Source organism: Gorilla gorilla, chromosome 16 (assembly GCF_029281585.2).
Source record: "Gorilla gorilla gorilla isolate KB3781 chromosome 16, NHGRI_mGorGor1-v2.1_pri, whole genome shotgun sequence".
NCBI classification, from domain to species: Eukaryota; Metazoa; Chordata; class Mammalia; order Primates; family Hominidae; genus Gorilla; species Gorilla gorilla.
The window spans coordinates 41,107,629-41,131,080 of NC_073240.2; the positions used below are offsets into that span (position 1 = coordinate 41,107,629).

The 23,452-nt window shown below is 51.0% G+C and overlaps 1 protein-coding gene across 8 annotated transcripts in view; it reads left to right on the top strand.

Moving 5' to 3' along the window:
- The first annotated feature begins 392 nt into the window (after positions 1-392).
- IVD (isovaleryl-CoA dehydrogenase) overlaps positions 393-23,452 on the top strand; it is a 30,578-nt gene continuing 7,518 nt past the window's right edge. The window contains exons 1-12 of one of the 8 annotated variants that reach the window (XM_004055983.4): positions 393-741; positions 2,384-2,473; positions 2,687-2,738; positions 5,371-5,540; positions 6,003-6,096; positions 6,298-6,434; positions 7,732-7,828; positions 9,613-9,706; positions 10,123-10,204; positions 10,800-10,904; positions 11,012-11,084; positions 13,166-16,304. In XM_004055983.4, coding sequence (XP_004056031.3) covers positions 598-741; positions 2,384-2,473; positions 2,687-2,738; positions 5,371-5,540; positions 6,003-6,096; positions 6,298-6,434; positions 7,732-7,828; positions 9,613-9,706; positions 10,123-10,204; positions 10,800-10,904; positions 11,012-11,084; positions 13,166-13,299 — 1,272 coding nt within the window. In that variant the 5' untranslated portion in view covers positions 393-597 and the 3' untranslated portion in view covers positions 13,300-16,304. The other 7 variants (XM_063698473.1, XM_063698475.1, XM_055363386.2 and 4 more) reach the window with 7 other exon arrangements.

The following is a 23,452-nucleotide window of genomic DNA, read 5'->3' on the forward strand; positions in this document are numbered from 1 at the left end:
AACCCCACTGTAAATCGAGGCGCATCTCCAATCTAGAAGGCAGCTACTCCTTAATAACCCCTTTCCCATAAAATCTAAATCTACAAACCTTGTTATATAATAAAGCAAGATGTACTCAGTTATAATCAGTGTGCACGTTAGAGCAAGCACTACTTTTCCGATCTTAATTATTCCAGAGATGCTTGACCAATTTACTGGGTACGTGGGCAGTTTTCTGATTGCTGTTTCCACACTCTGCTTTCCCACAGAGAGATTTCCGCAGTTAGGGGCTGCTATTTCAACGCAGGGAGATGAAAAGAAAAAAACACTTGCTCTTCTACCCCGCTAAAAACACTCATCCTAGGGAGCACGCCAGCATTTGCAGCGCTCGGGGCAGGGCCTCTCGGCCTGCGGCCGTTGCACTGGCTGGAAGCTGGCAGGCGATCACGGTTGATTGGCTCGGGTGCGGTCCAAGGGCAGCAACGCCTTCGGCGGGCCGCCTAGGGTGATTGGCTGCTGCAGACCCACCCCTTCGCCGGTTTGGGGGGTGGCGAAGCCTGGATTGGTGGAGCTAAGAGCTGGCTCAGTTGCAGCGCTGGCTCTTCGTGCACGGCAGAGATGGCGACTGCGACTCGGCTGCTGGGGTGGCGTGTGGCGAGCTGGAGGCTGAGGCCGCCGCTTGCCGGCTTCGTTTCCCAGCGGGCCCACTCGCTTTTGCCCGTGGACGATGCAATCAACGGGCTAAGCGAGGAGCAGAGGCAGGTGAGGAGTCTGACCCCCTTCCTGGCCCCAAGGCCTCCTTCCTGCTTGGTCCCCATCGGCCCAGCGCCCACCCAGCCTTGGCTTTTGCCCGTGGGCCGTTGGGAGCGCCAGCGCGGAGGCGGGACGCGGGGCCCCCGACCTCGGGTCCAGTCCTCTGACCTCGGCCTCACGTCTGTGGAGTGAAGATTTGAGACCATGGGACAGTACTGCTGGAAGTAGAGAGGAGGAGTCGAGGCTGGGAGAGCTCCTGGGAGACTGACGGTGTTTTGGTGGAGGATTGGCCAGGCTACCTACCGCTTGTGGCACAAGGGCCCTCAATCTGTATGTAGTTCACTTACACCTGAACAGGCTGAGGTATGCTTCTCACACCTGGGTGGTCATCGTAATCACCAGGGAGTCTTTTTTGTATAAACAGTTTGGGGGTTTTAAAAAGCCACAGTGAGCTCTCCTGTCGCTCTTCAGCCCATTGGGTCAAAACACAAAAGCTGAACAAGTACTTGAAAGAAGTAGTTGGAGGCCAGGCGCCGTGGCTCACACCTGTAATCCTAGCACTTTGGGAGGCCGAGGTGGGAGGATTGTTTGAGCTCAGGGGTTTGAGATCAGCCTAAGCAACATAGCCAGACCCCCATCTCATAAAAAATAGAAAAGAAGACGAAGTAGTATTTACAAATGGAGCAGAACCAGAGTCCTTCCTGAGGTTTCACTTGGAGGCTGGATGGAGTTGGCGGAGGTATGAGCCTCCCAGCAACTCCGTAGTTTATGTTTATAGCCAGCGAGCGCTCAGAGCTTCCGTGAACCACCTCAGGCAGAAAGGGTTCAATCCCTATTCTCAAGCTTTCCTGGCAAGAGGAGTTTCTTTTCTTTTTTCTTTTTCTTTTTTTTTTTTTTTTGAGACGGAGTTTCACTCTTGTTGCCCAGGCTGGAGTGTAATGGCGCGATCTCTGCTCACCACAACATCTGCCTCCCGGGTTCAAGTGATTCTCCTGCCTCAGCCTCCCAGGTAGCTGGGATTACAGGCATGCACCACCACGCCCGGCTAATTTGTATTTTTAGTAGAGACGGAGTTTCTCCATGTTGGTCAGGCTGGTCTCAAACTCCCAACCTCAGGTGATCCTCCTGCCTCGGCCTCCCAAAGTGCTGGGATTACAGGCATGAGCCACCATGCCCAGCCACCAAGAGGAGTTTCTAATCTCTTTGGGTAATCAGACCCTTTTAGCCAAAGGTTCAGGGGCTTGAAAGCCTGACAACTGGTGAGATCTGGAGGCTGCCTGGAATGCAGCTGGAGCACAGAGGGTGGGAGGTGGGAAGGTGCTGGGGAAGCTAGGAGAGTCAGCTGGGGTCAGCTCCTGCAGGGCCTAGTAGGCCTGGGTGAGAAGCTTGTGTTTTATTCTAAGTACAGTGGAAACCAATGGAATGATTTTTATGTAGGGTGTGACGTTTTAAAAATTACCATCAAGCTGTCTAGGCTGAAGACCTTAAGAAAGAGGGGTGAAGATCATCTCTGAGGAGGTATAAACTACTGAGGCCTCTCAGTTTCAGTCTGATGCTGTTTGGGGAAGTTACTTGTGGCCTTTTTTCTTGAATGTGTCTGGGTAGTGGAGATGCTGTCTGCAGTGGCATCTGTTTACCTCTCTCCTATTAGCTTCGTCAGACCATGGCTAAGTTCCTTCAGGAGCACCTGGCCCCCAAGGCCCAGGAGATTGATCGCAGCAATGAGTTCAAGAACCTGCGAGTGAGTTGGGAGGCCCGGGCAGTGGGGGGCAGTCAGTGAGTGGGGCTGAGCTGCACTGCTGCCTGGAAGAGCTCACACAGTTTTCTGGTAAATGAAGCCTCCCTAAGAATGCAGCCCCTCTCTCTGAAGTGTTTGGGTCTCATTGTTCCAGCCACATGTGACTGGCTGCCTTCCCCTCAACACTTATTCCACTCCACTCCATTCTGTTGGCAGGAATTTTGGAAGCAGCTGGGGAACCTGGGCGTATTGGGCATCACAGCCCCTGGTGAGTATAGTGTCTTTCCCTAAAAAGAACTTTTCTTATCTGCCCTTTAAGACAGTTCCCAAAAGAAGCAGGAAGGGAAGGGAAAGATTGTGCTTAAAGAAACCCAGAACTGCATCTTTTGGACCTGTGAAAGCACCCATTGATTGTCAGCCCAGAGAACAGGACACTCTTCTATTTTATTAGACAGTGATGTAGAGAAGGCAGAGGGATTAATTAGGTCATTGTGGCTCACTTGGATCAGGATCAGTCCAACTCTTGAACTCTGCATACTTAATAGGCTCACCCAGGTGATTTGGGAAGTTTAGAAAACTCTGGATCAAGTGGTTGTCTTCATAGTACCTCAGTCTTACTGCCTCCCTTAATCCCTATAAGCTTTGTCCTACCAGTGGCCTCTGGGCAGGAACACTCTGGTCAGGTGTGTCCCTGCAGGGACTGCCTGTGTCCTCTTCTGCTTAAACCTTGGAGCTCATTTGGGAGCAGATAGCGGGGGGAGTAGGGTAGGGGGTGGGCAGGGGAGAGAGATGTCTATCTGGGCTTCCAGGTGAGGTGGCCAGATGATGTGTTTAATAGGCTGTCCGGAGGGAGAAGGCAGGGAGCTAGCAGGCTCTGGTTTGGATATTATTAACGTCTGAAAGAGGCCCAGACTGGCTTGCAGTGCCCAGTAAAGAGATGAGCCTAGGCCAGGCACGGTTGCTCACACCTGTAATCCCAGCACTTTGGGAGGCCGAGGCAGTTGGATCACCTGCGGTCGTGAGTTCAAGACCAGCCTGACCAACATGGAGAAACTCTGTCTCTACTAAAAATACAAAATTAGCTGGTCATGGTGGTACATCCCTGTAATCCCAGCTACTCGGGAGGCTGAGGCAGGAGAATTGCTCGAACCTGGGAGGTGGAGGTTGCAGTGAGCTGAGATTGTGCCACTGCACTCCAGCCTGGGCAACGGAGAGAAACTCCGTTTCAAAAAAAAAAAGCCCAACCTACTTGGGCCTGTATTCACTCTGGGCATGAGAGTATGAGTGGAACCCAATATACTTCTCCTTACATCCTAGAAAGTTATATCACCTTTCATAAAATGAAACCACTTGAAGATTAATTGAAACCATCTTAATGTAAAAGCATTGGGGGAAAGGCTGCTGGGTACTCCTAAGCAAGACTTTCCTATTGTGTTTTGGGGGTTTATGTACCCCACTCCCTGCAGACAATATGCTTCTGAATCAGATTGTATTTTACGGAAGAAAGAGGCAGTTAGAAATCAGATGAAAATGGCCAGGTGTGGTAGTGGGCTCCTATAATCCGAGCAACTCGGGAGGCCAAGGCAGGAGGATCGCTTGAGCCCAGGAGTTCAAGGCTGCAATGAGCCATGATTACACCATTGCACCCCAGCCTGGATAAGAGAGTGAGAGCCCGCCTCTTGAAAAAAAAAAAGAAAAGAAATCAGATGAAAACTCTTTCAAGGGAACCTGAAAAAGAAACCTGGTTACAAGTTCTGGTTTCTGCATGATGTCATGGTGGTTGTTTCTAATGTCACCTGCCTTCAGGCTTTCCTTCCTGCAGTTGTAGGGGCAGGTCAAGGTTTCCTTAGAGCCTAGAACGAGCCTGACTTATTGGTCAGAGTGAACATGTGTATAGGACCTTGCTAGGCTTGACCCAATCAGCAGGGCTGGGGGTGGTATCAGGTGTCTCAGCCACTTTGAGTTTGGATCTGCTGCCAAGGAAAAACCGTATATTTTATGAGGAGTTCTGAAATTCTCTGCCAGCATCTCATTTGCCCTCTGCTGCACAGCTCACCTCAAGATTTTCCCTGAGGCTGTGGCTCTCCTGTCTGTCACCAGTCCTGCTTCTTTCTTTCTTTTTTTTTTGAGACAGAATCTCACTCTGTCGCCCAGGCTGGAGTGCAGTGGCGCGATCTCGGCTCTCCGCAAGCTCCACCTCCCAGGTTCACACCATTCTCCTGCTTCAGCCTCCCGAGTAGCTGGGACTACAGGCACCCGCCACCATGCCCGGCTAATTTTTTGTATTTTTAGTAGAGATGGGGTTTCACCGTGTTAGCCAGGATGGTCTTGATCTCCTGACCTCGTGATCTGCCCGCCTCGACCTCCCAAAGTGCTGGGATTACAGGCGTGAGCCCCATGCCTGGCCTCCAGTCCTGCTTCTTTGGGTTCAGCCCTATGCTATAAAATCTCACCTTCCTCAGGCCTTTTGCAGACATATCAGATCCTCTGGCTTTGTATCTGTTCTTGGTGCTTTGGACACCACCTCCACCCCAATGCCTTTGTTTTTCTCCAGGCCCTCTTTCTTCATTTATTCATCTGCCTCTGCATTTCTGTAATTTTCTGAGTAGTGGGTGCTCAGGTTGTTCACGTATCTTCATCAAGAAGTCTGTCTGGGATAAAGCAGAAGTTGCAATGATTGCCTTCTGAATCACCCCTCAGCTGACGAGCACCAGCAGGCAAAACCAGTCCACTGAGCTTGTAAGCAGGTCTGTGGCATCAGCTTATTCTTGTTGCTAGAGAGAATTTGGAGTAGGTGCTACAAGGTGCTTCCCTTCTGCCATCAAATGTAAGATTCTTAATGAATGTCCCGATTTAATCTGGGCTGCGTTTTCCACTCCCTTGTACCACACCACTCACAGTTCAGTATGGCGGCTCCGGCCTGGGCTACCTGGAGCATGTGCTGGTGATGGAGGAGATATCCCGAGCTTCTGGAGCAGTGGGGCTCAGTTATGGTGCCCACTCCAACCTCTGCATCAACCAGCTGGTACGCAACGGGAATGAGGCCCAGAAAGAGAAGTATCTCCCGAAGGTGAGGAAATGGAAATGTAATACACGCTAATCTCACAGTGCAACCACCAACTATAAGATACCCTCTCCCCTTGGGGGCCTGTCAGACCTGCTTTCTGTAGCATGCTGCCATGAACCAAATGTGGTTAGGAAGGGGCCATGGATTGCTTTAAAATACTTGAGCCAAAAATAATAAAAATAGGACCAGAACTCTTGCATTGAACAACAGACAGACAACATTTGAAGAGAACTCTAAGAAATGGAAGAGTAGGACTAGCTTCCTTTGCAAAGGGAATGGAAAAAGGAGAGGCATTTTCAGCCTTGTAGCCATTGGGCTTAGAAGAGACTTCTAGGACTTTACCGATACCCTGTTCTGAGAGCGAAGTTTGAAGGGGTTTAATGTGGACAGGAAGAAGCAGTACCAGTGAGCTGCTCTAGGGTACTCCGAGGTTGTAACAAGGCCTGTTGGGGGTTTTCCTTGCAGCTGATCAGTGGTGAGTACATCGGAGCCCTGGCCATGAGTGAGCCCAATGCAGGCTCTGATGTTGTCTCTATGAAGCTCAAAGCGGAAAAGAAAGGTGAGGCCACTCTCAACTTGGGAGCCAAAATGGGCAGAGGTACAGACATTATCAGGGTAAGGGAGCAACAATTGGGGGTGGCCCCTGCTGGGTTTCCAGAACTTGCTCAAAGGTGGACAGCTTCTTGCTCAGCAAAAGGTCTATGGCCTGGCTGAGACAGGCCAAGATGGCTTGAGCAAATAGCCAACATCCTGCCCTTAGGAAATCACTACATCCTGAATGGCAACAAGTTCTGGATCACTAATGGCCCTGATGCTGATGTCCTGATTGTCTATGCCAAGACAGATCTGGCTGCTGTGCCAGCTTCTCGGGGCATCACAGCCTTCATTGTGGAGAAGGTGAGTATAGGTGGGTGCAGGGCCAGGAGGCTTCTGCCTCCTGACAGTGGTACCAGAGATAGCCCGTTCACTGATCTCAAATGGAATCAGTGTTGTGTGCTCTGCAAGGCCCCCAGAGGTAGGGGTGAGGCAGACAGCAGACTGCAAGGAGGGTGACCAAAAGTCCAGGAAGTCCAGGGCAGATGGGTCACTTCTGAAGATGGTGGAGCTGTCCTCAGCGCCAGGCCACACAAAGAGGTCTAGAAAGGGGAGGACTAAAAGGAGGTCAGGACATGACGGTCAGGGTACCATCGGTGGACCTGATGAGTGTGGCCATGGGAGACTGAGGTGTGGGTGGGATGCAAGTGGAGACTGCCCCTGCAACAGCCTTGACAACAGAAGCAAGAAGGAAGCAGAGCAGGAGTTCAAATGAAAAGTTAGGAGTTTGGGTTTGTTTTTAGAAATGAGAGAACTGAGCAGATTTTTTGGTCAGAAGGAAAAAAAGGGAAGAAAAAAGAAAATAGAGGGAGAAATTGAAAAGTGTGGGAATGAGTGGGCAGAACACAATGGTGAGCTGGGGCAGAAGAGAGAAGGATGGGTTACAGGTGATGGTGCAGGAACCACCTGCCTAACGATCATGAGGAGGAAGCCAGGGGCCCTGTGAAGGCTGGGGCCACCAGTGGGGGAGTTGGCAAGAGTTTCATGAGCAAGTATTGTAAAGGTTTGCGGTACCCTCCATAGAGAGGGGGAAAGTAGCTGTCTAGGGTTGGAGCAGTAGGGACCTGGCTGAGATTGGAAATCTCAAGGTTGCGTGATGCCACCCTCATTACAGGCTGAAGGCAGCATGTGCCAGTACTTTGCTGGGCACTTGCCAAAACATGCTGCAACCCAGTAGTCCAGGTCAAAGCACAGAGGGCTCAGTTCAGCCCTAGTGGGATCCCTTTGGGTACAGACAGGAGAACAACAGAGGATAAGGGAATTGACCGGGCTGGTGACAGTGTCTTGGAAGTAATGTCCCCTGGGGGAGGGAAATAAGGCCAGGGGGTCAGGAGGGCTCAGGGAACTGAGCATATCATTGAGAAAGAAGTGTCCCCGTGAGAACTGGGGAGAACACAAGCTAGTGGCAGAGGAGGCTGGGATCAATCTGGGGCGTTAGCATCGGAAGGTCCTGGGGGGAGCATGGGACTAGGATGCTGCCATGCTGTGCAGGTACAGGGACTCAATAGGAAGGTGGGTGCCTTCTTCCCAGGGGCCTTTCCTTTACCAGGCCCCCTTGGGGCTAATCTGTAACCAGGACCACCTTTTGTTTCCTATAAAGGGTATGCCTGGCTTTAGCACCTCTAAGAAGCTGGACAAGTTGGGGATGAGGGGCTCTAACACATGTGAGCTAATCTTTGAAGACTGCAAGGTTCCTGGTAAGTAGCACCAAGAATCGGGGAGCCCCTCTGCTGACCCCCTTCCAGGATGATCTGGCTGTTCTCAAGTTGAGAAAGCCTCTGGGTTAGAGAGGCTTGGCATTGTTAGCGCTTCAGTGACACATGGCTAGGCTGTGAGCTGGGGCTGCTGGACAGCGCTCCTTCCTGGCCAGGGCCCTGCAGCGGCATGCCTGACTGGCATCACACACTCCGCATAGGGTCTGTACTCAGTAGCCGGAGGAGAAGGGTCAGACCTACCCTTTCCCATTGATGTCCTTCAGTCTTCCGGTACTTTCGCCCATCCACTGCATGTGAGTAACTCATTAACTCACGTTTTTGTAAAATATTTTTAAAATGAGTTATTCATTTTTAGCATTAATGATGCTAAGAAAAAAAACAAAACATCTGAATCCACTGATGGAAGCCCTACTCAGTAGAGAGAAGGCAGTTCTGTTTGAGTATGGGTATTTTCTCCCCTGAGGTGTAACTGAAATCTGACATGGTGGAGCACTGTGGGAGAGCCAGCACAGCCATCATGTGCTAACCAGACCAGGGGCATGGATTTGTTGTTTGGGGTTTTTTTTTTTTTGTTTTTTTGGTTTTTTTTTTGAGAAGGAGTCTTGGCTCTGTCACCCAGGCTAGAGTGCAGTGGCGTGATCTCAGCTCACGGCAGCCTCCACCTCCTGGGTTCCAGTGATTCTCCTGCCTCAGCCTCCCGAGTAGCTGGGATTACAGGCACGCGCCACCCTGCCCAGCTAATTTTTTTTTTGTTTTTCTGAGATGGAGTGTCACTCTTGTTGCCCAGGGCTAGAGTGCAATGGCGCGATCTTGGCTTACTGCAACCTCCGCCCCCTGGGTTCAAGTGATTCTCCTGTCTCAGCCTTCTGAGTAGCTGGGATGACAGGCACACACCGTCCAGCTAATTTTGTATTTTTAGTAGAGACAGATGGGGTTTCACCACGTTGGCCAGGCTGCTCTCGAACTCCTGACCTCAGGTGATCCACCCGTCTCAGCCTCCCAAAGTGCCAGGATTATAGGCCTGAGCCACCGTGCCTGGCCAGGGGCATGGATTTGATTAACAGTTAGGTTTGCTGTCTGCCTCAGCCATGTACCATGCCTATCACCGACAGCCCAAAAAAGTGTGCTTTAATTACAGGGAGCATCCAGGGAGGGGGAGCTGTGCAGCTCCTTTGTTGACAGGAAAAAATTCAGCTAGCATTAAAGGCAGGTCAGTAGTGTCAACTTGTTTTCCTGCCCACACCTCCCAAGGCCATCCAGTCTCCTGGCTTTACTGGGTGGAGAGGTGCTCAGCAGCTTCTGTCACTAGCTCTGAATGGCCTGTCTCCTGGACAAAGAAGCTTTCATGGACTACCCTGCAGGGAGGTGACATTGGACCAGAGCTGACTCCACCTGGGGGAAAGAGTAATTCTCTGGTTTCTTTATAGGTGCCTGTGTAGAAAGAGTCAGGGAGGGATTGGGTGACTTCTAGACCAATTAACTTTTCTTCTTTCCCATACAAGGGAGTCCAGAGAGGGAAGGGAAAGATCTAACAACTCTGGCCTTTGTGGTTGGCCTCGTGGATGGGGTGGGAGTCCTGGCAGCTCCACTTCTGACTGGAAGGGGTTCACTTGATCCTTTTCTTTCACCTGGAACCTTAGTTGAATAAAGGTCAAGTGACATATTTTAGTGCCTTACTTGAGAGCCATGTTTCCAAATCTAGTACCTTTGATAAGTGAGGAGGCTGTGGACAGCTCGCTCTCTCTGACCAGCACTTATCCTGGCAGCTGCCAACATCCTGGGCCATGAGAATAAGGGTGTCTACGTGCTGATGAGTGGGCTGGACCTGGAGCGGCTGGTGCTGGCCGGGGGGCCTCTCGGGTAAGTGTGAGGCTTGAGGGAAGCTGGGCTCTGTCGGCCTCCTCGGCAGCTGACCCACCATGAGCAACAGCAGCCTTCCCCTTGCGGGGCCAAAGGGAGCTGCCTCCTGGCCCTGCTCTCTCCTGGGAGACAAAAGGAACCTCCTCCTCCCATGTTGAATTTCTTCCCACAGCTGGGAAATACCATTAAGTAACAGACAAAAGGCCTGAGGAGCAGGGTGGCTTACTCGGCTGTGAAACGACACCTGGGCTCTCACGCCCCTGCACCTCTGGTCAATCAGTGCCGTAACTGTGGCAAGACTTTCTGAAGTTGCTTTTCTCCTCCCTGGGATTCTGGCCTTCCCATGCTAGCATTTTGCCACCACACCCAGTGGTGGGATGAGGAGGTGCCCACGGGGCCTTTCTCTTTTCTGACAGGCTCATGCAAGCGGTCTTGGACCACACCATTCCCTACCTGCACATGAGGGAAGCCTTTGGCCAGAAGATTGGCCACTTCCAGGTGAGCCGAGTGCTTTTGCTGACATGTACTCTTCAACTGGGCTAAAGTTTTCTTTGAAAAGAGAGGAAGTGAGGTGGGCACCGTGGATGGTTACTGTCTCCTCTAGCAAACTGAGCTTGACTGCTTGGAATGCAGTCTTCCTCAGCATGCAGCCTGACTCTGGAAGTCATCAGGAAGTTCACCACATTGCCACCTCGATTCCTGTGTGAGGTGGATGAACTAGACATTGTAAGGTTGGAGAGCAAAGTGTGCAAGTTGTAGGGGCAGAAGGGAAAGAGGTTGCTATTTGTAGTTAGACCTTCTGGTCCGAAGAAGCTGCTGGAAGGTAATAAGCATTGGAGTAAATGGTGCCTTGGGAGCCATGCCTTTCGGAGGCAGTGATGGCCACTTCAGGGTGTCATGCGGGCTGTGGAACAGCCACTCTCTGGCCCTAACTCCCACACCTGCCTCCATCTCCATCATCCTGAGTAAATCCCATCTCCTCTCCATGCCCCTGCTTCCTCATCCTTGGCTGTCTTGTTGCCGTTGCTGACCTGCTTTTGGTAACTGAGAGAGTGTTCCAGCATGTTGACCTGTGACATCCCTTTGTGCCCAGTTGATGCAGGGGAAGATGGCTGACATGTACACCCGCCTCATGGCGTGTCGGCAGTATGTCTACAATGTCGCCAAGGCCTGCGATGAGGGCCATTGCACTGCCAAGGTGAGGGCCAGCCTCAATCGGGGAGAGGCAGGGGCAGTGGGCCAGCTGCTGGGACTTGCTGTCTGCGTGCCTCGCAGGGCCCTGCTGACCCCAGCTTCCTCCCGTAGGACTGTGCAGGTGTGATTCTTTACTCAGCTGAGTGTGCCACACAGGTAGCCCTGGACGGCATTCAGTGTTTTGGTGAGTGATCCCCACTTCCCACTCCCAGGGCTCCCTCACTCCTGGGGCCTGTGGCTGCTTCAGAAAGCAGTTTCGGGGCGGGCGTGGTGGCTCACACTTATAATCCCAGCACTTTGGGAGGCCGAGGTAGGCAGATCACCTGAGGTCAGGAGTTCAAGACCAGCCTGGCCAACATGGTGAAACCGCATGCCGGGCATGATGGTGCATGCCTGTAATCCCAGCTACTTGGGAGGCTGAGGCAAGAGAATCGCTTGAACCCGGGAGGCAGAGGTTGCAGTGAACCAAGATTGCACCATTGCACTGCAGCCTAGGTGACAGAGCGAGAGGCTGTCTCAAAAAAAAAAAAAAAAAGCAGTTTCCTCTCTACTTCTCCACTCCTCACTATGTGCTTATGCTAGGCCCAGCTGAGCTGGGACCTTCGGGCTCTTTCTGTCCCAGTTACAAGGAGGAAATGGAAAGCAAATGAGAAAACTGCTAGATGCCAGGAGTTGCTGCTGCCTTCGGCAACACCCCCCTCTCATCCTCCCCGCCTCATAGACGCTAGGAAATGGGAAAGGGAGATGTCTCAGAGGTAGACCAGCCTTGTTTCCATGCTGTGCGGTGGTTAAGAGCACAGACTCAAGCCGAGCAGCTGAGGTTTGAATCCTTGAGCTGCTATGCCGGCGTCCTCTCATCCCCATTTGCCATGCCTGTCAGTGGCACCCCTCTTTCTTTGTCTGGTAACCTTAGCATTCTGGGTGGCCTTTCAGCCGCAACCTCTTGCCCACCCTACCCCCCAACGAGATACAGTAGTCCCCTCTTCTCCTCAGCTTTGCTTTCCACAGTTTCAGTTAGTGTGGTCAACCAAGGTCCAAATATACTAAATGGGTCTGGGTACGGTGGCTCGCACCAATAATCCCAGCACTTTGGGAGGCTGAGACAGGCAGATCACCTGAGGTCAGGAGTTTGAGACCATCCTGGCCAACATGGTGAAACGCCATCTCTCCTAAAACTACAAAAATTAACCAGGCGTGGTGATGCATGCCTATAATCCCAGCTACTTGGGAGGCTGAGGCGGGAGAATCGCTGGAACTCGGGAGGCAGAGGTTGCAGTGAGCTGAGATCATGCCATGGCACTCCAGCTTGGGTGACAGAGCGAGATTCCATCTCAAAAAAAAAAAAAATGTGTGGCTGGGCACAGTGGCTCACACCTGTAATTCCAACACTTTAGGAGACTGAGGCCGGTGAAACCTGAGATCAGGAGTTTGAGACCAGCCTGACCAACATGGTGAAACCCCATCTCTACTAAAAATACAAAAATTAGCTGGGTACGGTGGTGCGTGCCTGTAATCCCAGCTACTCAGGAGGCTGAGGCAGGAGAATCACTTGAACCTTGGAGGCGGAGGTTGCAGAGAGCCAAGATCATGCCACTGCACTCCAGCCTAGGCGACAGAGCATGACTCCTTCTCAAAAAAAAAAAAAAAAAAAAAGCTAAATGGAAATTTCTAGAAATAGTTCATAAGTTTCAAATCCACACCATCCTGAATAGCTTGAAGTGTTGTGCCATGCTGCTCTGTCATGTTTGGTACGTGAATCGTTCCTTTGTGCAGCTTATCTATGCTATGTGGGCTACCTGCCCGTTAGTAGTCACCTAGGGTATCCAATCAGCTGTCCTGATATCAGAGTGCCTGTGTTCAAGTAACTCTTATTATTTTGCTCAGTGGCCCCAAATTGCAACAGTAGTGATGCTGGCATGTCATAATAGTTCTATTTTAGTATTTGTTATTATTGTTGATCTGTTACTATGCCTAGCTCATAAATTAAACTTTCTCATAAGTATGTATGTATAGGGAAAAAAACAACATATATATGGGGTTCGGTACTATCTACGGTTTCAGGCATCCACTGGGGTCTTGGAATGTATCCTCCAAGGATAAGGAAGGACTAGTATATTCCCCACACCCCTCCCTCTTGCTACCTTTTGCTGCTTTTCTTTAATCACCCTCTCCTCCTGTGGCCTGTTTCTATATACTTGGCATTCTGTTTGCTTTCTTTGTTTTGTCAATCACTTCCTTTCTTCTCTGCCCAAACCCTGGTTGCAGGTGGCAATGGCTACATCAATGACTTTCCCATGGGCCGCTTTCTTCGAGATGCCAAGCTGTATGAGATAGGGGCTGGGACCAGCGAGGTGAGGCGGCTGGTCATCGGCAGAGCCTTCAATGCAGACTTTCACTAGTCCTGAGACACTTCGCCCCCTTTTCCTGCACCTAGTGGCCTTTCTTGGGAAGTAGAGATGTGGCGGCTTTCCCACCCTGCCCACAGCAGGCCCTCCTGCCCAGCTGCTCTTGTCAGCCCTCTGGCCTCTGGATGAGGTTGAGTTCTCCACAACAGCTCCCAAGCATCATGAGCCTCGCAGCCGGGCCTGTGCCACGGCTAGTGTTGTGTGATTTTAAATGGACTCAGCAGGAAGCATATTGTCTGGGGATTGTTGGGACAGGTTTTGGTGACTCTGTGCCCTTGCTCTCTAACTTCTGAGCCCACCTCCCAGGGTAGGCACCTGGGGGCATGCAGGTACCCACCTCTTTCTCTTGGGTGAGCCTCTGGCAAGGAGATCTCTCTGCTCAAGCACAGCAGAATCATGGCCCCTCTCCATGAATTGGAACTTGGTACAGGTTAAGTATTCCTAATCCTGAAATCTGAAACACTTCTGGTTCCAAGCATTTTGGATAAGGCAAATTCAACTTTCAGTCTCTTTTCTAGGGGAAAAAAATAATAAACCTAGCCTAGCCAGGCGTGGTGGCTCATGCTTGTAATCCCAGCACTTCAGGAGGCCGAGATGGGTGGATCACCTGAGGTCAGGAGTTCAAGACCAGCCTGGCCAACATGTGGAAACCTCGCCTCAACTAAAAATAGAAAAAAATTAGTTGGGCGTGGTGGTGGGCGCCTGTAATCCCAGCTACTTCAGGAGGCTGAGGCAGGAGAATTACTTGAACCCAGGAGGCGGAGGTTGCAGTGAGCCGAGATTGTGCCATTGCACTCCAGCCTGGGCGACAAGAGCAAAACTCTTCAAAAAACGAAACAAAACAAAAAAACCCTGGCCCTTGTTTCTTCCAGTTTCTAGAGGTATCAGCTCCTAGCAGCTTATGAACACATATGCTTGCTTGGCCAGGCAGGGTGGTGTGTGCCTGTAATCCCAGCACTTTGGGAGGCCAAGGCAGGTGGATTACTTGCAGTCAGGAGTTCAAGACCAGCCTGGCCAACGTGGTGAAACCCCATCTCTACTAAAAATACAAAAATTAGCCAGGGGTGGTGGTGCACGTCTGTAATCCCAGCTACTCAGGAGGCTGAGGCAGGAGAATCACTTGAACCCGGGAGGTGGAGGTTGCAATGAGCCAATATGACACCGCTGCAGTCCAGCCTGGGCCATAGAGCGAGACTCTGTCTCAAAAAAGGAAAGAAAAATAGGCTGGGCACAGTGGCTCATGCCTGTAATCCCAACACTTTGGGAGGCCGAGGCAGGTGGATCACGAGGTCAGGAGTTCAAGACCAGCCTGGCCAATATGGTAAAACCTTGTCTCTACTACAAATACAAAAATTAGCCAGGTGTGGTGGCAGGCTCCTGTAATCCCAGCTACTCAGGAGGCTGAGGCAGAGAATTGCTTGAACCCGGGAGGCGGAGTTTGCAGTGAGCCAAGATCACACCACTGCACTCCAGCTTGGACGACAGAGCGAGACTCTGTCTCAAAAAATAATAGGCCAGGCGTGGTGGCTCAACGTCTGTAATCCCAGCACTTTGGGAAGCCGAGGCGGGCAGATCACAAGGTCAGGAGTTCGAGACCAGCCTGACGACCAACATGGTGAAACCTCGTCTCTACTAAAAATACAAAAATTAGCCAGGCTTGGTGGCACGCGTCTGTAATCCCAGTTACACAGAAGACTGAGGCAGGAGAATCGCTTGAACGCAGGAGGCAGAGGTTGCAAGAGCTGAGATCGCGCCATTGCACTCCAGCCTGGGCAACAGAGTGAGACTCTGTCTCAAAAAATAATAATAAAACAAATGAACACACATGCTGCTGAGTCCGCAGGGGGGCAGAGCAGAGGACAGCGTGCTTTTGTGTGCTGTTGGAAGACTGGCTCCTCCTGTACAGCACCTCTGAGCCCTTGTGCACCGCCCTGCCACAGGCACCATCCAGTCCTGGCCATTTGACCACCCACAGCTGACTGGGCAGCAGGCACAGGCCCTACCCGAGCAGGCCGCAGTTGGCTCGCGTGACTCCAGCTGAGGCTGCCTGTGTACATTTCTCCAGATACCCTATGGCTAATTTTGTTATAACTGCACAGTGGCTGCTGCCATTTTGTATTAAATATATTGTGAAACAAACCTATCTGGGGAGAAGCAATCTACTTGCCGCTGCTTCCTGTCTGGATCCAGCTTGTGTCCTTGGAGAGTGGCTGGTCCAGGTCCTATTCCTGTCCTCCAGCCCGTTCTTTCATGAGGGACAGGAAGGTAAAATCAGCCCTTAGGAGAGAGGTCTCAGCCTCCCTTTCCCAGATCTCCCAGTGAGTTTTAAAGGAAGCAGGGAGCCCAGAGTGCTAAGTTCTTACAGCCAGAAGGAAGCCTATAGATTTCTGAAAACCGCCCCTATGTTTTTTAAAGAGATCAACACAATTTGACTTTCTCAAGGTCAAAACGAACTAGAATCCAGATCTGCTAGTGGCAAAAATGGGGGTGTTCTGAGTATTCCAGCTTTGGGCCCCACTGTACAGCAGTCTGGATAGAGTGTGATCTGAGAAGGGAATGGGTCTGGGTTGTTCCACCCCTTCCGAGTTCCGAAAAGAGGGAACTGGTTTTCTTGGTTCTCAGCCCAGCAGCGCCTATCCTGGCTCTGGTCCTGGCCTGCAGCCAAGTGCTGTTCCTAGCCTGAGGCTTGAGACAGGTGGGGTTGGCTCCTCACCAACCCCAGTTCCGTCCCATCCTGAGGGCAAGATCCTGGACTCATAGGCAGTGCCTTTCACTTCCTTGTCTTGCTCCCTGCTATGTTGGAGATGAATGTGACTAAAAGGGCCATCTTGCTGGCTTAATGTGTGGCTGGAGAGACCAGCCTGGAGACAATGTGGCAAAATGGGGCGCTTCATCCAGTCTGTCTAAGCCCTGTCGACTTGGGGAGGTGATTTCTTTCCTGGTTCTATATGTGAAGCAAAATAAATGTTTTAAAATTAAAAGCAAAAAAACAAAATGAACCATGCAGCCTGAGTGGTAAATGGAAGAACAAGGGGCACGTCTACTTTGGTTCTTGTGGGCGTGTTTGGTTGCCTACATGCATTGGGCAAATCTGCAGCACCAGCTGCCAGCACTGCTCCTTCCTGTGGCTGGCTCTTACTCCACTCCAATTTTAGGCAGGTCACACTATCAGGGCAGCTCGCTGCTGTTGATGCTGTCTGCCCTGTGGGAGGGCAACAGAACCTTGGGATGTTTTTTAAGCGTGGTCTGAGCACACCCCTTATCAGAATTTGGCAACCTAGAATAAATGCAGGTTCCTGGATCCTGCCCCAGACCTAATCACATCCCCAAGGGTGATTCTACAAGGCAATCTTCTACAACCACCATCTGGGTCCTAAAGCAGGCTTCCCCAGGAGCCTAAGTCCTAATTCTAAATCCATATAATCTAGTGATAACAATCCCTTGCCCATGTAACCCTCTCAAGTCTGAGATCCTTGATCTTTGCACAACCGAGTGCAGGAGGCAAGGTTTCGCGCAGGGCCCCCTTTCAGAAGACCGGTAAGGTGAGTTGCCCTCGGTGGGATGGGACTAGACCTGGTGTCAACGCACCGCGCGGTCTGGAGAGAGGTTCCCAGTCCCTGCCTGCCGGGTGGGAGCTGGGACCTAAGACCCAGGTGGTCATCTGTCGCGACCCCCAGGCTAGGGCAGGTCCAGAGTCCTTCCTCTGACCCTCTCCCTCGAGGCAGCGCGCTTCTTCGAGCACAGCACTGGCTCGCCAGACGCAGCTCGAGTGTCGCATGGAGCTCGCCTGACCCCTGCCGGCTGCCCGCGGGGTTGGGTTGCAAACGCGCGGAGCCAGCCTATCTGGCCTTTGCCTGGGGTTCAAGGACCCCAGTTTGGGATTTCAGGACTCAACGACGTTTTGTTTTAGCCAATAAGGACATTAAAGGGAAGAGGGGTTGGGGGAAGCCTATCCTCTATTACCATCATTTCATACAAGGCTTTTTTTTTTTTGAGACGGAGTCTCGCTCTGTCGCCCAAGCTGGAGTGCAGTGGTGCAATCTTGGCTCACTGCAAGCTCCGCCTCCCAGGTTCACGCCATTCTCCTGCCTCAGCCTCCCGAGTAGCTGGGACTACAAGCGCCCGCCACCATGCCCGGCTAATTTTTTGTATTTTTAGTAGAGATGGGGTTTCACCGTGTTAGCCAGGATGGTCTCGATCTCCCGACCTCATGATCTACCCACCTCGGCCTCCCAAAGTGCTGGGATTACAGGTGTGAGCCACCGCGCCCGGCCGACCTTTTTTTTTTTTTTTTTTTTTTTAAGACGGAATCTCACTTTGTCATCCAGGCTGGAGTGCAGTGGCGCGATCCCAGCTCACTGCAACCTCCACATCTTGGGTTCAAGCGATTCTCGTGCCTTAGCCTCCCAAATAGCTGGGATTGCAGGCATGTGCCACCATGCCTGGCTAATTTTTGTATTTTTAGTAGAGACGGGGTTTCACCATGTTGGCCAGGCTGGTCTCAAAGCCCTGGCCTCAATTGATCCACCGGCCTCAGCCTCCCAAAGTGCTGGGATTACAGGCATGAGCCACTACGCCCAGCTAGGCCAGGATTTTTTATTTGTTTGTTTATTTATTTATTCTTGAAACAGGATCTCACTCTGTCACCCAGTGCAGTGGCGTGATCTCAGCTTACTGCAGCCTCGACCTCCCTGGCTCAAGGATCCTCTGGCCTCAGTCCTCCCCCTTGCCACCCACCCCCAACCCCCCAGTAGCTGGAACTAGAGGTGTGCACCACCATGCCAGACTAATTTTTGTATTTTTTGTAGAGCCGGGCTTTCACCATGTTGTCCAGGCTGGGCTCAACTGCTGGGCTCAAGCGATCCTCCTGCCTCCACTTCCCAAAGTGTTGGGATTATAGGCGTTAAGCCAGTGTGCCCAGCCGTTAAATTTTTGTATATGCTTTATGTTCACGGTTTTAAAAAATACTACAGTTTTTAAAAGCTTATTTAAAAAAATAAAAGTCCCCTGTCCCTCCTATCCCCATTCCCACTCCCAGGACAAAACCACTTTTGAATCTTTAAGGGGCTTCTTTTGATAATTCACTTCATACCTCTAAGTGACATGCTTACTTATTGATTTAATTGTAAGCACTTTTAAGGATAGTTTTTGTTTTTGTTTTTAAGACGGAATCTTGCGCTCTGTCGCCCATGCTGGAGTACAGTGGCACAATCTCAGCTGACTGCAACCTCCGCCTCCCGGGTTCTAGCGATTCTTCTGCCTCAGCCTCCCGAGTAGCTGGGACTACAGGTGCACACCACCATGCCCAGCTAATTTTTGTATTTTTAGTAGAGACAGGGTTTCACCATATTGGCCAGGCTGGTCTCAAACTCTTGACCTCATGATCTGCCCGCCTCGGCCTCCCAAAGTGCTGGGATTCCAGGCATGAGCCACCATGCCCGGCCCAAGGATAGTTCTATAAAGTGCATACATTTGATTTATGGGAAGTTATGCCCATACTTTTTTCACTTCCTCAGGCCAGCCCTGTCCACAGGCCAGTGTTTGGGAGCCCTGAAATCAGGTGGTGCAGAGCCCCATTCACATTCCTGGCTGTCCCCAACCCCTGCCCACACTTGGTACCCAGAGCCTACAGCCACGCTAGTGCCGAGTGGGAGCTCTCCTTTCCCTGTGTGCGCCACTTGGTTACTCTTGCAGGGGCCTGTTCCAGAATTCGGCCTCTTTCCCTCACCCACCACCCACCCACTCTCAGAGGCTAGCCTGGTATCTCTTAAATACTTCTTGGATCTTAACATCCTGCCAACTTGCCTTCCTTCTTCCAGGCCATGCCCCTCAACCCTTCCTCTACACTGAACCAGTGAACTATCAAGCTCCCTGCAAATTCTTCAGTGGCTCCCAGCACCTGTAAGATCTAAGGCTTGGCAAGGCAAATATGACTCTAATCCCCCTGGGCCTTCCCCTTCTGCTGCTTCCCTCCTTCCCTGCTGAATGTTCGTGTTCTTGTTGCAAGGAGTCCTCACTGCCATGTTTCTCATCCCTGTGCCTTTGGTCTGGGGCAGCTCTGGAAGTCCTTCCAGCCCTTCAAACTTTCTCTTGCTTCCTCATCTCTAAAGCCTCAGGCCAGGGCCTGCCTCCTTCAGGAAGACCTCTCTTCTCCAACCTTCCCTCACTCCTCTGTCTCCATCTCATCCATCCTGGATGGGTCCCCTTTCTCCTTCTCCCTGGGCATATCTGCACTGATGGGCTTGCCACACAGTTGTTTATTCCAGTTTCCCCAGCATTAGGCAGGCTATGAATCTGAGAGCTAGGACTGTGATTTGACTGTCTTTACATGATCACCATACAGCACAGTTCCTGGCATGTAATAGGTGCACAACAAATGTTTATTGAAAGAGTAGATGAGTAGTCACATGACACTTAGCTCACGTTTTGCTGATATACTGTTATTTGTGTATATGGTCCTCTCTGTAAGATCTTTGAGGTCAAAGACCCTCTCTCACTTATCTGAACTCTCCCAATAGCACCCGGGGCTCACAGTAAGTGCTCAGTGGCTATGTTCATGCTGAATGAGTGAAATGACAGGTGGGCCAGAGCCCTGGCCTAATCCCAGCATTGGCAGAAACAGCAGGGCCAGCCGGCTTTGCCTGGCCCTGTTTTCTCCAGGCCTTCCCACCCTGGAGTGGCCAGAGCCCAGCCGCAGAAGGGAGGCCCTCACCCCCATACTCCTCTGACCCACTCACAGACAGAAGGAAGCTGTGCTAAAAGACCCTGACCCTCCTCTGCTAGTTGAGGACGAGAATGGGAGCTGGAAGGGGAAAGGGTCATAGTAGAGCCACACAGCCTTTGTGTTCTTGTGTGAAATGCATGGTATATATGGGGGAGTATATACATGCACATATGCAGTGTGAAAAATAACAAACTCCTGTGTACCCAACACGCAGGTCAATGAAGACAGTATTCCAAGCCCATATGCCCCTCCTTGACATATTCTCCCCAGGGGAGCCACCATCCTGAATGTGGTGATAATCCTCCCCTTACCTTTCTCAATGGCTTCCTGCCTCTGTATAGATCCCTGAACAATATTGTTTAGGTTGCCTGATTTCAAACTTTCTATAGCTGGACTCATACTATATATATATATTCTTCCATGTCTTGCTTTTTGGCTCATCATTGTATAGTTTTTGTTTTCTTGTTTTCTTGGTTTTTTTTGTTTGTTTGTTTTTCATTTTGTTTTGAAACAGGGTCTCACTCTGTTCATGATCACAGCTCACTACAGCCTCAACCTTTTGGGCTCAAGCCATCTTCCTGCCTGGGCCTCCTAGGTAACTGGGATTACAGGGATTTGCCATAAAGCTCAGCTAATTTTTTTGTATTTTTTGTAGAGATGGGGTTTCATCATGTCGCCCAGGCTGGTCTCAGACTCCTGAGCTTAAGGGATCTGCCTGCCTCGGCCTCCCAAAGTGGCCTCCATGCTCAGCTCTTTTAAATTTTTTATTGTTTTTGAGACAGGGCCTCACTTTGTCACCCAGGCTGGAGTGCAGCGGCGCAGTCATGACTAACTGCAGCCTTGACCTCCCGGGCTCAAGTGATTCTCCCACTTCAGTCTCTTCAGTAGCTGGGATTAAAGGCCCAGTCCGGCTATTTTTTTTTTTTTTTTTCTTAAATGTTATAGAGACAGGGTCTCACTATGTTGCCCAGGCTGGTCTCCTGAGCTCAAGCCATCCTTCTGCTTCAGCCTCCCAAAGTGCTGGGATTACAAGTGTGAGCCACGGTGCCCAGCCTCATTAATGTTAATGAGCAGGACTGTAATCTCTTCAATTTTTTTTCTTGTGTAGTATTCCATAATGTGGAAATACAACAATTTAATTGTCCTTTCTACTGTCGATGGACATTTGGGCTGTTTCCAGTTTGGGGCTATTCTAAAACATTCCTGGCCAGACGCGGTGGCTTATACCTGTAATCCCAGCACTTTGGGAGGCCGAGGCAGGCGGATCACCTGAGGTCAGGAGTTCGAAACAAGCCTGGCCAACATGGTGAAACCCCGTCTCTACTAAAAATACAAAAATTAGCCGGGTGTGGTGGCGGATGCCTGTAATCCCAGCTAGTCTAGAGGCTGAGGCACAAGAATAGCTAGAACCTGGGAGGCAGAGGTTGCAGTGAGCCGAGATCGCACCATTGCACTCAGCCTGGGTGACAGAGCGATACACTGTCTCAAAAAAAAAAAGAAAAGAAAAAACCATTCCTGTGGGTATCTTCTGATACAGATGTGCAAGTGTTCCTCAAGTCATAGTCCCAGGAATATAATTTATCTGTTGTAGGCTATGCACCTGATCAACCTTACTAGATAATTCAAAACTGTTTTCCAAAGTAGTTGTGGGTCTATTAGAATGATGCCACCAGAGGTGACTTGGGGCAAAAGTTGAATGCCAGCCCCAGGGCCAACCCCATGAGCTTATTTTCAGCAAGGGAGAGAAATCAGATGGCAAAAGAGTGTGCATCTGTGCATCGCTGCTTCCCCAGCCAGGCCCATAAACCACATGTTGAACAAACCTTTATAGGCAAGCTACTAAGACCCATGCACTGGGCGATGGGCTGGGGAGATGGTAATGATTTAGCACAGACCAGCCTCAGAGAGCAACAATTACGTTTCCATTTACCCTGCCAGGCAGCCGGATGCTCCAGTTTTGCCCTGGAAGACACGAGAGAGTAAGGGCTGGATAGATAAGTGGGAATTTTCTTGAAGAAAAAAATGTATTCCAGGCCCAGGAATATCTCAGCACAGGCAGTACCTCCGCTCCTCAAAGGTGGCCAGTGGATCAGTGGCGGAAGTACAGAGGGCTGCCCTTGCTGGCAGGAGAAGGAAGGAAGGAAGCAAGAAGACTAGGGCTACGCTTGCACTGGCAGAGAGAGACACAGCTCCAGATCCAGATCCATTCAGACACAGCTTGTGCCTTGTGCCCGTCCAGGAGCAAACATGGGTGAGCATGCACATGGACATGCATACGTCTGCACACACTTTCAGAGAGGCTGTCAGACACGCTGCAGGAGCAGAGGCAAGGAGCATGAACACGCAGCTGCTTGTGGGAGATAAGTCCAGCGCTAGGGGCTGCCTGCCTGGCCTGCCTTGAGAGTCCCCTTGCACATCTGCCTGGGTTCCCAAGAGGCAACCTCTACAAAGACATGTGTTTTCAGGACAACCTGCCCCCTCCCACAAATTCTTTCTATTTACAGGAATAGAGTAGCAAAATCCCTTAGTTCATATATGAGTCCTGTCTGATGCTGCAGGCTGGCCAGGGCTGGGCATACAGTGGGTCTCTTTACTTGTTGAAGTAGAATAGTTAAATGAAATTTACTATAAGATAAATTAAGATAACTTTACTATAAGATATATTAAGATTTAAAATAGGGGGAAAGAGGAACCTGAAATGAGAAAAGGGTAGTGAAGGAAGACTTGATGTCCTTCATAACTGGCCTGCATCCTGCCCAGCCCCTCCTTTCTTTCCAGAAGCCCACAAGTGGCCCAGAGTGGAAGGGTGGGAGTCGGACCAGTCCAAGGTTGCTAATTAAGACTGGACTGCCAGGCACGGTGGCTCATGCCTGTAATCCCAGCACTTTGGGAGGCTGAGGCGGGCAGATCACCTGAGGTCAGAAGTTTGAGACCAGCCTGGCCAACATGGTGAAACCCCATCTTTACTAAAAATACAAAAATTGGCTGGGTGTGGTGGCACGCACCTGTAATGCCAGCTACTCAGGAGGCTGAGGCAGGAGAATTGCTTGAACCTGGGAGACGGAGGTTGCAGTGAGCCAAGATTTGGCCACTGCACTCCAGCCTGGGTGACAGAGTGAGACTCCGTGTCAAAAAAAAAAAAAAAGGCTGGACTGTTTATGGGTTTTATATGACTGCTGCTTGAGACTGCTTGAGAGAGCTGAGATCTTCTCTCCCTTCCTAAGACTGCTTCCAAGGCCCAGAGCTGGCAGCAGTTCAGAATCACCACCTAGATATTGAGATCCAGCCAGTCCCAGGTCCTCTTGTACCTCTTCCCAGCCCCTCCCTCCCAGGTACCCCTGGGCAAAGTATACTCTACGGTCCTTTGAGGCTGGAGAAGCAGGTGGTTGTGAAATAGGCTGGCCTTTGGGACCTCCCTCTCCC